Below are 13,129 nucleotides of genomic sequence, written 5' to 3'. Positions count from 1 at the left end.
CCTGACTACTGGGCAGAAATATCCCTCTTTAGAGCACAGTTGCATTACAGAAGAAAAAGGGTGGCAGGGGGAAATGGAAAAAATAATAAGGGAGGACTAGGAATTTAAGCCTGTTCCACGTAGCTGGCCCAGTACACACTAAATTGGACTGAGAGACACTAACATCTAAGGAGTTGCCATGTATTCTAGTCCCTGTTCTTGCCACTCTGACCCACCTCTTCCTCATCAAGAAACACCTCATATGCTGGCTGGTAGAGCTATACCTACCCAGCTATACCTACCCAGCACCAGCAGGAGACTCAGCTGCCAGTGTTCACCTCACAGGACCTCCATGTCCCCAACATACCATGAGGACAGCATGGCAGTGATACAGTGGGGACAAGCGTTGTGGTCTTGTGATTAAGAGAAATTCTTGCTTCTCTATAGCTAAGTGTAGTCAGAAGCACCAAACAAATGCAGAAGCCTGATAAGAACTAATGATGGCAAATTCATGTTATAACAAAGCCAAGTTTTTCTTACCAGTCACTGAAAACAGAGATGAAACAACTAGAAGTCCTAAAAGTGCTGATAGTATTTAATAGCTATATCATTACAGTCTGTGTCCCACACCTGTAAGACCTGCAATCAATCAAGTCTTTAGTCCAATTCTTATATTAGACAATGAGCAAAATCACAGCACGAGTACACTACCCTGCTTTGATTTAAATCTCACCAGTGACTTGCTCGTATTCCATTTTGTTCCACTGCAGTCACCAGTTTTCCTTTCCATTTAGAAGCAATTGCTAGGAGTTCATTTTATTCTGACAGTTAAGAGACTGCGCTGTATGAATCCTTCAGCTCCTTGAACTGGCTGTATGTTTGAATACGTGATAGGAATTCATTTGTTATGCAGTTCATAAGGCATTTAATAAACTTTATATTGAAATATTTGTGCTAAATTATCATAGAGTAATTAAAAAACTTCATAGCTATACTCCATTTAATAGACAATCCTAAATTTGGTGTTGATTTAAGTAAAGCAGAGGGGACAGGAAACATTAAAGATGAGTGGAGAAATTAAGTTCTACAAAATTAAGTTAGGTATGGCTTAGATCCAAATTCCTTGATTTTTAAAATAAAGCTTCAAGGGTGCTGCAGTTTTCTCATTCCATCAGCTGTTGTTTCTCAAAGCTGAGGGTGTTCAGACAACTGATTTACAATTAAAGGTAATGAAAACCTCGGAGGTGGAGAGATGAGCCTTTCTTTCTGACATGGTGCCAGCGTACTGTGATCTCCACAGGGCACATTTTGCACCTCCTGACACTCCTGCTAGGACACCACAGCAGCTTTCGAGCACCCTTTCTCCTGCTCAGAAACATACATGTTCCAGTGATACATTTCATCCAATTAAGGACACATACAAACAGATATGGCTACAGAAACCATACATAATAACAAATCTCCAAAAAGATGAAAAGGAAATTATTTCTAAGCTGAAATAATTAGTTTTTAAAACATTTAAATGACCCCTGCACTCCTTGATGAAATTATCCAAAGGCTGGCAAAAACTGTCTTATAATCAGAGACTTAAATAGCTCCATCCATTTTTATTATTAAAGAAAAAAGACTGAAAAGTGACTTGATTATAGTGCATAAGTACATCTGGGAAGAGGACTGAGGGAGAGAATCTAAAAGGTCCTTAATCTGATTACACAAAGAACCAACATGTAAAAATCATCACCACAGAGTTGATTTGGAAGTGGGTCAGAAATTCTGACCAGAGAACTTGGTTGACAGGAACAAACTGTTAGCAACAGCCGTACGTTGCTTTTGCTTTCATATTTTCAGATCTAGAGTGGGTGCTTTTCTGGAAGATATACTTCACATCAAAATAAATTGCTATATTCAGTCCAGGAGCAAATAAGGGAATTTAAGGACCTGAATTAGACCAGAAAATAACAGTAGACCATTGCTTAGTCTCTTCTGGATCTTAAATTTTATGAATCTGTGGATTATTCTAACCCTTTTAATTACTAGTTCCCCACTATAAAGAAGCTAAAAAGTTAATGTTCTTCTTGAATCAGTGAATTACAGAAAATAATTGAAGTTTCATAATTGGATTATAACCCCAGGAGTATATGGAAATGCTGAACTGGGAAGCTGACGTAGGGAAAGCGTGTCTGTTTCCTTTTTTTTTTTGTATTTTATGTGATCACCAGGTAGTAATGGCCATAAATGCTGCACTTATTACCTGTATTACACTGAAACAACAACATAGCTGTGATTCTGCAATAACTGCTATTTGAACAGACTGCTGTGCTTCCATGAAGCTTTTGAGAAGCTGGGTGTCTGCTGGCAGAGAGTTTATTTCCGAATAGGACCTATATTTCCACATTTCTGTTACCTCCATTATTTTATCTGGGGTTGCCCCCAGAGCTGTGGCTGGTACTTTCCAAGAGAACCCAAATCCAGAGGTCTCCACTTTCCCTGCAGCTCATGATGGGGACCCAGAAAATACATGTGCAAAGAAAGATAAAAACTTTTCAAGATCGCTGTCAGATCAACATCTTTTATAAATCAGGCTGAAAACATTCCATCTTTCCTGTCTCTGTTTTATAACAAAGTGAATGTAAAACTTCTGATGTAGTTGCAAAAATTCTAAGAAATTCTTTCTACCACGAACATCAAAAAAACCCCAAAAAACGACCTTTTCAGTTTTTAACACAAATCTAGCAGCAGCGCTTGTCACACAAATAATTCCGGGAAGTTACCAAATACTTGGAATGAAGGACGTTGCATGCTGCATAGCACAGAGCTCTTGTCGATGCTTGTTTGGAACGCTTTGGGAAAGTCTCGCTGCTGAACACAATGACATTTTTGTTTCCGTGCCGATAATATTCAATAGCTTTGCCACCAAAGTTGGCCTGCCACTTCCCCTGTATAGAAATTACAGGCATGCTCTAAAGTTCTTGCCACTAGCTGGAAGCAGTGCCCAGGTTATTCCTGCTCCCCATCCCCCCCTTTTTTTTTCTTTTGAATGGGGGGTGGGGATTATTAAGCATAGCTGGTACTGTTTCCTTCCAGCAAAGCTTTAGGACAATGTATTTCTCAAACAGATCAGAACATTATCTGCGTCATACCTTCCAGACAAAGGTTACAGGAACATTTCTGCCACACAAATATCAGAACATGAACAGTGTGTCTCCATCCTCTCCTAAAAGTTGGTGACTCCTAAGGAGTATAAACCACACCCCAGTCAGGGCACTTTCTGCTTCCTTCTCTGCTTCTCTGTGCATGTGATACAGCCACCGGTTCTGCTCTCCCACTCCTGCCTCTCAAAGGACAACATATCAGAAAGACCCACTGAACTTGACACCACAAATACCAAAAATGTAGACTAATCTAAAAGACGTGGATGAGCTTCAAAACAGAAGAACCAAACATAACCAGAACTTTCCTTGCCACTATTCCAATTAGATAAACCACAATGACTCAAAGGACAGCAGCGAATGAACCTTTGTCAAACCACCAGCGCATCAATCAGCCACCTCACTGGAAAGCAGAGACCAAGCACCAGAATTTTACAGAAAGCCTTGAGGGGCTGGAAGATTCAGACTATCAAGAACCTCACGGTCATGAAGGCCCTTCCACAGAGCAACGCCCACACCACAGAACCAGACATTTGTCTGACAGGCATGCACGGTGCAGAGGGAGTCTGTCTGTCCTTTGGAGTGTTTTTGACCATGAGCACTTTCAGACTCTTAAATTCTTAGATCAGTAAGGGGAAGATAGCCTCATGGATGCATGGTGATCATAGATAGAATGTCCTGAGTTGGAGGGACCCACAAGGATCATCGAGTCCAACTCCCGTCCCTGCATACGACAACCCCACAGGTCACACCATGTGTCTGAGGGCCTTGTCCAGTCTCTTCTTGAACACTGTCAGGCTTGGGGCCGTGACACCTCCCTGGGGAGCCTGTTCCAGTGCTCCACCACCCTCTGGGGGAAGAACCTTGTCCTCATGTCCAACCTAAACCTCCTCTGGCACATTTTCCTGCCATTCCTTTAGGTTCTGTCACTGGTCACTAAAGAGAATGCCACTGTTGACTGACAAGTGATGCCCCTGTTGACTGGCTGCACCCAAAATATGGTGGAGAAACAAAGAGGACAAGGCAAGATGGGAAACACACACATCTCAGAGAGGTCAGAGCTCATCAAGTGTGTTTGCCCCCTTTCTACCTCAACACCCCTCCCACACAGTGAGCAAAACAAGTGGCTGTTACAGTCATGCCCTTCACACCACTACACAGAAGACTCAATATTTCTGCTATGAGCTCTCTGTTTTGTTATGAGTATCTTTGTACTTTTTCCCAAGGACTTTAATTAAAATTTGTCAGAAGAAATGTTTTCTGCAGCAGTGTCTAAGAACACTGCCCCCTCCCCTATCTTCCATTAAATCAGGTTCATCCAACTTGAAAGGAGATGAGAAACTCTCACTGACACTCTGTCACACTCCAGTGAAAAGACGGGCACGCTCAAAACAAGAAAGAGTGCAGGTGCTCATTTATTACTTTACACAGATTATTTTTCTGCCTTTCTTCCTGACAATGGGAACGTTCCCATCTCAGATGGAGCCCTCTGGAGTGCTGTGGGCATTTGCTGACCTACAGTTTTGTTTTCCTTGATGAACAAGTCCAGGTAAGAAGAGGATCGGTCCACTGCCTACTGGGGCAACTTTAATATTTGTTTTTAACAATGGAAGACATTTGAAGATTATTTTAATGGGGAGTGAATATACAAATAAATTTTTAATGATAGCAGGTAAAGGATAAAAAATCCTGTTTGTATCCATGCCCATATTTACGCACCACCAAGATGTAATATTTATGTAACTGAGTACAAAAACTGCACATCAACTCATTTCAGAAACCAAAATCTCACTGAGATGAAATACAAGTTGACTGCCTTGTACCATTTCAGACCCAGAGAGCAACACCACAATGTTTCTAATAGCATTAACAAGCACCATCACTAAGAACATGTCTTCAATGCAAGAATTAACAAATCATGTCCACAGCATCAGGTTCCTCTGCTTTTATGTCTATGCATCCCTAGGGTTCACCATTTGGTATTTGATCAAAGACATTTTGACTTAAAAGTATTAACCTGAAATTAATTTCTTTTCCCTTTCCTGCCCCTCTTAATAAACTTTTCGGAATAGTCGGTAATACAGAGTTCAAGAATACAGACTTCTCCAAGCTAACCCATCAGCGTGTTTTTCTCTGGTCTGAATACACACATTAACAAATGACAGGAACAAATTCACATAGTTCCCTCACTGCTTTGATTCGGCATATTTAGTCCAGCAGCACATCTTTGCTGTGCTTGGCCCAACAGTACACGCCGCTTGGGACTTGGTTCTCTCAACTTTACTTAGAACAACAAAGAAAATCTGGCGTTTTTTCTCCAAGGTTTCTTCCCTCTCCTCAAGTGTGGACATTTATTTGGTTCCCACAAAGACTGATCTTTTCAGCAGCTTTCAGAGCCATTCACACTTCTCATATTACCAGGACACACCAAAACAAAACATCTATGAAGGTTTGAGCAGGAACTGCTCTATATGATGCCACATGGTTCCTATATGAGCTAATCCCACTGAATGAACACTCTCACCTTCATGCCCTTTCAGGCTCTGCTATATCCAGAGCAATGGTGTCAGCTGATATTAATTACAGGAGAGACATAGATTATGTAGTTCTGGTGGAATTAATAGTGAATTCACAGTGCACCTTGCTTTAACATACACAGGTTGCAGAACCCAGTAAGTTTCTTTATGCCTTTAAAGATTACTTATTAAAAACAAAGGAAAAGACATACACTAACACTCTACTTCTACGCAGGTCTCAGATAGTTTGTGTTTTGTCTTCACCAGGGCCAGGATAAGGACACCGGCTTACACTGAGTAAAAATTTGGTCTGACTTCACTGTAGGACAAAGGATTTACTCCAGGAATTCTTATGGTCTTTTTGGTTTTGAGCTCACTAAGGGGATGTTATTTTTGTTAAACTTTATTTTGTTTATAGCTCACAGTAATTATTTTTAAATAACATTTGAATGCAGAGAAAAAGGAAAGCAAGGGACCTTATTCTCCCCACACCTTCACTTTATCAGTTCTCATCTAATATGGACTTCTTGTTATTTTCCCAAAAGAAAAGGAAAATAAAAATAGCCAGGAATGTTGAACTCTTGCTGCTTTAACAAATGGCAGAAATGGCCATCATGAACTTGTTATAAAGGCTGGTCTAATTGAAAACGTTGTACTTATTACAGCTATGAACAAGAGACCCTGTCCTGAAAGGCACCTTGAACCCCTCTGAAACCTCAATGAACTCAGCAGTTGTCTGTGGGGGCGACAGGAAAGCACACAGTTCATTTAAAAAATAGTCTAGGATTTAAGTAAAGTAATATGTATTTTCAATTAATAGCCTCGGTTACATTATCCTTGGGGCTAGTCCTTTAGTAGAATCCAAACAGAGACAGCCTGAATATTTATTCAGATGTTCCACAGGGACAAAACCAAGGACATTCAGAATGGAATGAGAGAGTAAAATCTCATACTTGATGACTTGTCAAGGAGACAATCAGGATACCTTCAGGAAAAAAAAAATAAAACAAAACACAAAACAACAACAACAAAACAAAAACAAACAAACAAAATCACACAAACAACAACAAAACAAAAACCCACAAGAAACCAAGGAAACAGCCCCTTCCCAGAAAAATCCACCCCTCCCCAAAAAAACCCAACAAACAAATCTAAAACCTTGAGTAACCTGCACAAAATATGCATCTAGAAACTATTTAGAGAAAGCGACACCCATGACAATCACCATTCAGTAGGGATTTCCCATTCATGGAAAACCATTTATCTGGGAGATTCCGGCTTATCTTCTACAAGAGTCAGCCTGAGCAGCATACAGACTTGCTGATCTTTAGGTTTATGTATTTTTACTACTGTTGTTTTAATTAAGTTTTTTCATTTTACCCTGGACCACAAATAAGTCAAAACTTGCTGAAGGGTGATGAAATAGCTAATCTAAACAAGAAGAACAAAGCAGATGGAAGTAGAAGATTTCGGAAGGTACATTATAGGTGCAAAGGGGAAGGACTAAATCACGACAAAAACATACGTAAGTTTAAACTATCAGACACTAGAAGTTTGAAGTAGCTTTCTTTCAGACTATAGGCTGGGCATGAAAAATTCATGACTAAATCAAGATGGACAGGGATTTTCTTTTGAATACATGCCAATGTCTTAATACTGCAATGCACAAGGCACGAATTCCCTTTCTTTTCTCCAAAACTCATAGTTTAAGAAAGTTTTGAATCTAAGTCTTCTTCAGTGCAAACATGTAAGAAAATACAGACAGAAAGACCAAAATACTGAGTGACAAACTGTGAGATTTTGAAATGAAAAATGTTTTGAAGTACCAAAGCACAAATGTTTAATTTGTATGTGAGATTTCCTTCAATATATCTCCACTGGGATGTAGTTAGTAAGAATGTGATGTGTCCAGTATACCAACAGGGGACTAAGCCATCTGTGTGTGTTTTTAAGAGAATTCTGGAATTCTTCTGGATGAAACGTAATGCATGCATGAAAATTAGAGTGAAAGATTGTGAATATTTCAAAGATAATGATTTATGGTTTGCTTGTACAGTGACACACCACACACATTTTTCTGTCCATAATCTGTAATTTTACATCTTAAGGTAGATTATCTTTCCTTTTCATGAAAGGCATATTTTGACTGGGAAGATACATGTATAGTGGTGTGTACCACTGCACCAGCAGAGACTATGCACCTCAGAGAAATAAATGCTAATAATGGTGATATTTAGTATTATTTTCATGAAATATTTAAAAATCAAAATTTTAGATTAATAAGTTTTGATGATCTACATGATCACACATGGGTATAAAGCCTCTTTTTTAAAAACCTCAAGAAAGCTTAAGATTGGTCAAGGTCCATTTTTGGAAGTTCCTTTACTCAGTGTTTATGAAAATCCAGAAGATACACGCAAAAAGGAAGAACATATTCTTGCTTACTAAACATTCCTGTTCATTCTTTCTCAACGTAACCTTTGACAGAGTCATTGTATAAGGTCTCAAAAGATACAGCACAACCCATCAGCTCCCTGCTGCAAAAGAGAATTTGAGGCAACTTTGCTGGACACACGTTAAACCAAATACTGAGGGTTAGAAGCACACACAATCTTCCAAATAGCTTTTTCTTTTATTATTTACTCAGCTACTGTACAGCCTATGATGACTTGTTTTCCTTTGGTTATATGAACAGTTTGACAGATTACTGTGACAAGGTTACTCTTAAATTGATAAAAGGTTTGATAGTGTCGGAACATTTGTCAGGAATGTCTGACATCACGTGTAATGGACTCTGCACTTCAAGCATCGATGGTACTCCAGTCTGCTGTTTTCTGTCTAGTGTGCGATACACACCACCTAAAAACACACAGCAGAAATACAGAAACACCAAAACAGCCCCATACTTTATCAAACAATTCTGAATAAAGGTTTCTCTTCCATAACCCAACCTGGCAAAATACATAATAAAAAAATGTTACACATCACTTAAGATGGTGGCCTTCTTGCGGGAATAAACCTGGAAATGGGATAGGCTACGATAAATGTACACAGCCATAAGCATTTCTGGCATTCCCTGTGGTTCTGAGAGAGAAATATTTTGGGTTTAGAACATTATTCCTCAGACCTGCCAAATGTCAGACACTGCAAGTGACAGTTGTACTGCTGGCAGCCTTGGCACATGCTGGAGTGGAGGAAATGGCTTCAGAAGGGCTCATTTTAGGCACTGCTAACTAGCCTTTGAGAACCAGCATCCTGGACATAAACCAGCTTTAGTGAATATCTCCCTTAAATGCAGCTCACCAAAAATCTCTTACTGCAAAATAATAATATGGTTTATGGATTGGAATTCAGGTTTTCCCTTCACATCTTACAGCAAACGACGCTAATACTTCCATGAGGGAAGCCCGAGATCCAGCACTTTCTGCTGGTTTGTGAATACCTGTTCACATGAAGTCTTTAAAGTATAGTGAGACCCTAGCCATGTAAGCTGAGACCTCTATAAAAGGCGATCATTTCTGAAGAGACCCGTGTATGTCTTGCTCACACAGCAGCAGACTGGTGCTATACACATTGCCTTTTTTTTGAGGGGTGGGGGGAAGAGAAAGGATTTAGACCTTTAGCCACCATCCATCTCTCCTATGTAACCAGCTGCAAAGGTAAACAAAACGTCTTGCAATATATTACTTTTAAAATCTATATGCTGCCACGACAAATTATTGTATTTTCAGAAGTTTAAGTTGCCCTGTAATGTCTTTCCCTTTTGCTTTGATAAATACTTCGAATATTCTGAAAAAAAGACAGAACAACTATCTGTTTTTTTCTCAGTTCCATTCAGCCAAAGGATAGAAAATCAGCAAAATTAATGTCAGCATTTTGCCTAAAGAGCATCTGTTCACACAGGAACTCCATGATAGCAAGACGAAGCCCTCTAATCATAGACCAGATTAAGTTTAGTGGAGCACATTAAAAATTTGGCCACAGTGCTGAAAAGAAGCTCTCAGATACTCGACGTGCACTCCCCATAGGCAGACAAGGGGAAGGGACGTGCTCTCTGAACTTCATGACTCGAGTAACGTTGCTCGTACCACAGCCGACATGCGGCTCACACCACAACTGCAGCACTAAGTGCCAAAGCCAGGAGGTTCCTCTAGGAATAGTCAGTTCATTCCCCCATCAGTTGCTCGGCTGAAAGCATTTGTCTGAACTTGGAGAGGGTCAGACTGCAAGAAGATGTACAGCAAAATAGCTTTTCGAATGCCAGCAGCCTACACTCAATTTATACCTACTGAGGATCTGGCCCTTGAACTGGGATTATCTGTGACTGTCACAAGTGGGAAGTGTCAATGAATGTAGTTTGTACAAATGTCAGACAGGTACACCCGCAATTCAGCTTGCATGAAATATGAAAAATCACCAGCATGCTACACTCCTGTGAACAGTGAGCCCGTTCTATCTGTAGCAGCTTTAGTAGGAGAAAGTCACAGGGAGGAGATTTAAGCACATGTCATTTTGCTATAGTGCAGATATCACTTCCGTAAGACTACTAGTTCAGTCCTGAACAGCCACGTCCGCATAAAGCACACTTAGAGAAGTCTTTCAGCATTTTTGGTCAAAATCAGGAAATGCAGAATGACATAAAATTCTAACATCCCATTAAATTGTTACTCCTATTGCAGGCTTCAAAACAACAGCCGTTTGGATTCAAGCCCCAGACACTTTACCAAACTTCATTTATTGATCTCTATTTGAAAGGCTGATTTGTGACGAAAAATATCAGAGAAGCTCCTGTGTTTTGGAATAGACTATTCTGTGGCAAAAGCACTGCAGTTCTGTATAATCACAGGGGTGGATTTTTATTTTTTACAAATCTCTCCATGTTCTTATTTCAACACAAAAATATGTGTTATCCTTAATTCCACCCAGGCAATCTCTGGTAAGAATCTCAAACTGGATTATTCCCCTCTCACATGTCATCAATAATAATCTGGATTTTGGAAATTCAGCCGAGTTCATTTCCAGTCCTATTACCCACTAAATTCAGTTGAGTGAGGAGGGGCAACAGGGGGCAACATTTTAGGAAACAGTTCTGCTGATGATGCATAAGGAGCAAAGAGCTCCTTTCCGCTGCTTCTCCAGTTTCAACTGGCATAAAACACAATAAAACTGATATTTATCAGTACAATCTGCAAACATGACTCTCAAGATAAACGGGGAGGTAGGAGGTGCTACTTTCTACATCACCAGTTTTCAGTGGAACTGCAATTAGATGTTTGTTACGAGGCCACCTTTAGTGGGTTTCATACTCTTCAATCTTTGAGCCTGGCAATGTGTGACACAGCAACCAAAAGATGTGATAAATGACTTGGGTGGGAACACCCATGTTTTGTTGTGCATGGTGTTATGATTCACAGATCATTGTAACTATAAAACCTCTCACTAGGGAGGTTTTCTTGCCATGCAAGTTCTCCTTTCGATATAAGAAAGAAAGCAGATTAAAATAAACATAAGTTAATGTGAAGGCCCTCACCTCTCTATCCCCCAAAACTCATTACCAGAAGGTTTTCAACAGGCATTAATTAGCTGTTCAAACTAAGGGAATAATGGTTAACCCTCCAGTGCAGGAGGCTTCTGAAGTCTTTTTGTGGGAATACATGAGTGTAAACTTCAAGGCCAGCTTTGACATTTTCCTGCTGGAAGATATCAAGTATTTTAAGTGCACTTACGGCTGGCACAGCTTGATAAGGTCCTGGTCGGTGGTGCCGGGTGGAAGGCCTCGAATGTACAGGTTGGTTTTACTCAACTGCTCTCCGCTGCTGTTGTTGCTGCTGTTGTTGCTGCTGTTTGTGCTGGGGCTGGGAGGAGCCATGGGGTGGGGAGCTGGTGCATAGGACTGCTGGAGACAAAACAAAACAAAAAGACTGTTACTGGAAAACTAAAGCATGAGGGACTGATGGGCTTTACCCAGGTAACCTCAGAGCTACACACTGAGAGCATCCCTGTCCTGCCCTCCCACCCACCTCCAGCTCCCCACTCCTACAGCAAGTGCACCCACCCCGGGCCAGCAACGCCTTTCAAAACACAAAACGGAGCCGAGATTTTGAGTTTAGCCATGGCTACAAAATGCATTATTTTTCTTTATTTTTAAATCTGGAATTAAAGTAGCTAGATTATAAGCCTACTTTATCTAGATCACAAAATAAATCTCTGAAATGACAGATACTTGGGAGTAACTGGTATTAAAGAAAGAAGTTAAACACAATCTGCTTTAAGAATACTCTAAGACACAAATAAGAACATCTAGCCAAAGGTACAGAAGCTGGTGCCAGAAGCCTAGTTAGTCTTTTCTAAACAGGAGCAGCACCCCGTGCATGCACAGTCAGGTAGCAGAGAGTTAGCCAGCCTGAGAGGAGAAAAAAAAAAAACAAGGCAGCCTGAAAAGACTCTGTTGTTACGGACGTCCTTCACAGTAGAGAAACAGAGTTTGGAAAAGATGATCAGGCTAGGACCTCCCGCTCTCAAAACCTTACCCACTTCTGAAAAACCACAAACCACACACAACAACTGAGAAATATCACTTTAAAAGGGAGGCGTTCTCGCAGGGAAAAACAACACCATCCCTTAACTCCCCACTAAATATTAATACATGCTATGAAAGAAGACACACACATGCTATAAAAATTACCTAAGCACCTCCAATCTTGGGCAACAACAGGGAATTTAAGTGACTGCAACCACCCCTGGCTCTTTGCCCACCAGTGTATTTTACTCGCAGCACGGAGTGTTTGTCAGGAGAACGAGGAGCAGTTGGAGGAGGAGGCTACGTCCTGCCACCACTGTGACCCCAGCAGAAAAGCTGAGATGCAGGGGAGAAGCTGGAGGATGCTGCGGGCCGAGCCTCCAGCTGGGCAGCCAGGGAAACTGGAGTCAGAGCTCCAGGAAGGTAACCACCAGCTGAGAGGGGGGAAATCCCATTTCCACAAGCTGATCAGCTAATTCTGCCAGCAATACGCATGGTTACAACAGCAGGTAAATGTTGGGCCAATGCTAAGTTAGCCACGATGTGCTAATGGACTAATAAAAGCTAAACACATACTATTTTCATTACAGCAGCAATGACACTTCAGTGACTTCTAATACGCTCATTCTGCATTTAGGCCTTGAACAGAGAAAATATTTAAGTCTGTGAGTAATTCTGATCATGCTAATTAACTGCCCCTTTCATTTCAGTGGCCCTACTTAATGCTTATAATCATGCACACACTAAATCAGAGCCTTGGTAGATGGATATTTTTAAATTTGTAGCTCTAAACTCTTTCAAACAAGTCCCCTTATCTAGAAGAACCCCGGAAAGTTGGACAACATACAGGAAGCATCGGTGACAGGTGAAGCTCAGAGGCTTTGATGAAATACATAAAACAATACACTTGCAGCGATGCCTTTCCTGCTGCCTTCTCCTTCCTTGTTCCCAGTTTCTCCCATTTA

At 40.7% G+C, this 13,129-nt stretch overlaps 1 protein-coding gene across 11 annotated transcripts in view; it reads right to left on the bottom strand.

The window, feature by feature from the left end:
- RBMS3 (RNA binding motif single stranded interacting protein 3) overlaps window positions 1–13,129 on the bottom strand; it is a 713,822-nt gene that overhangs the window by 337,366 nt on the left and 363,327 nt on the right. For 8 of the 11 annotated variants that reach the window (XM_065627651.1, XM_065627659.1, XM_065627650.1 and 5 more), the window contains one exon: window positions 11,371–11,540. In XM_065627651.1, coding sequence (XP_065483723.1) covers window positions 11,371–11,540 — 170 coding nt within the window. The remainder of the gene's footprint in view (window positions 1–11,370; window positions 11,541–13,129) is intronic. The other 3 variants (XM_065627653.1, XM_065627655.1, XM_065627660.1) reach the window with 1 other exon arrangement.

Source organism: Caloenas nicobarica, chromosome 2, assembly GCF_036013445.1.
Source record: "Caloenas nicobarica isolate bCalNic1 chromosome 2, bCalNic1.hap1, whole genome shotgun sequence".
Taxonomy (NCBI): Eukaryota; Metazoa; Chordata; class Aves; order Columbiformes; family Columbidae; genus Caloenas; species Caloenas nicobarica.
The sequence above is the reverse complement of the archived record's forward strand: the minus strand, read 5'-3'. Positions and strand labels throughout refer to the sequence as shown.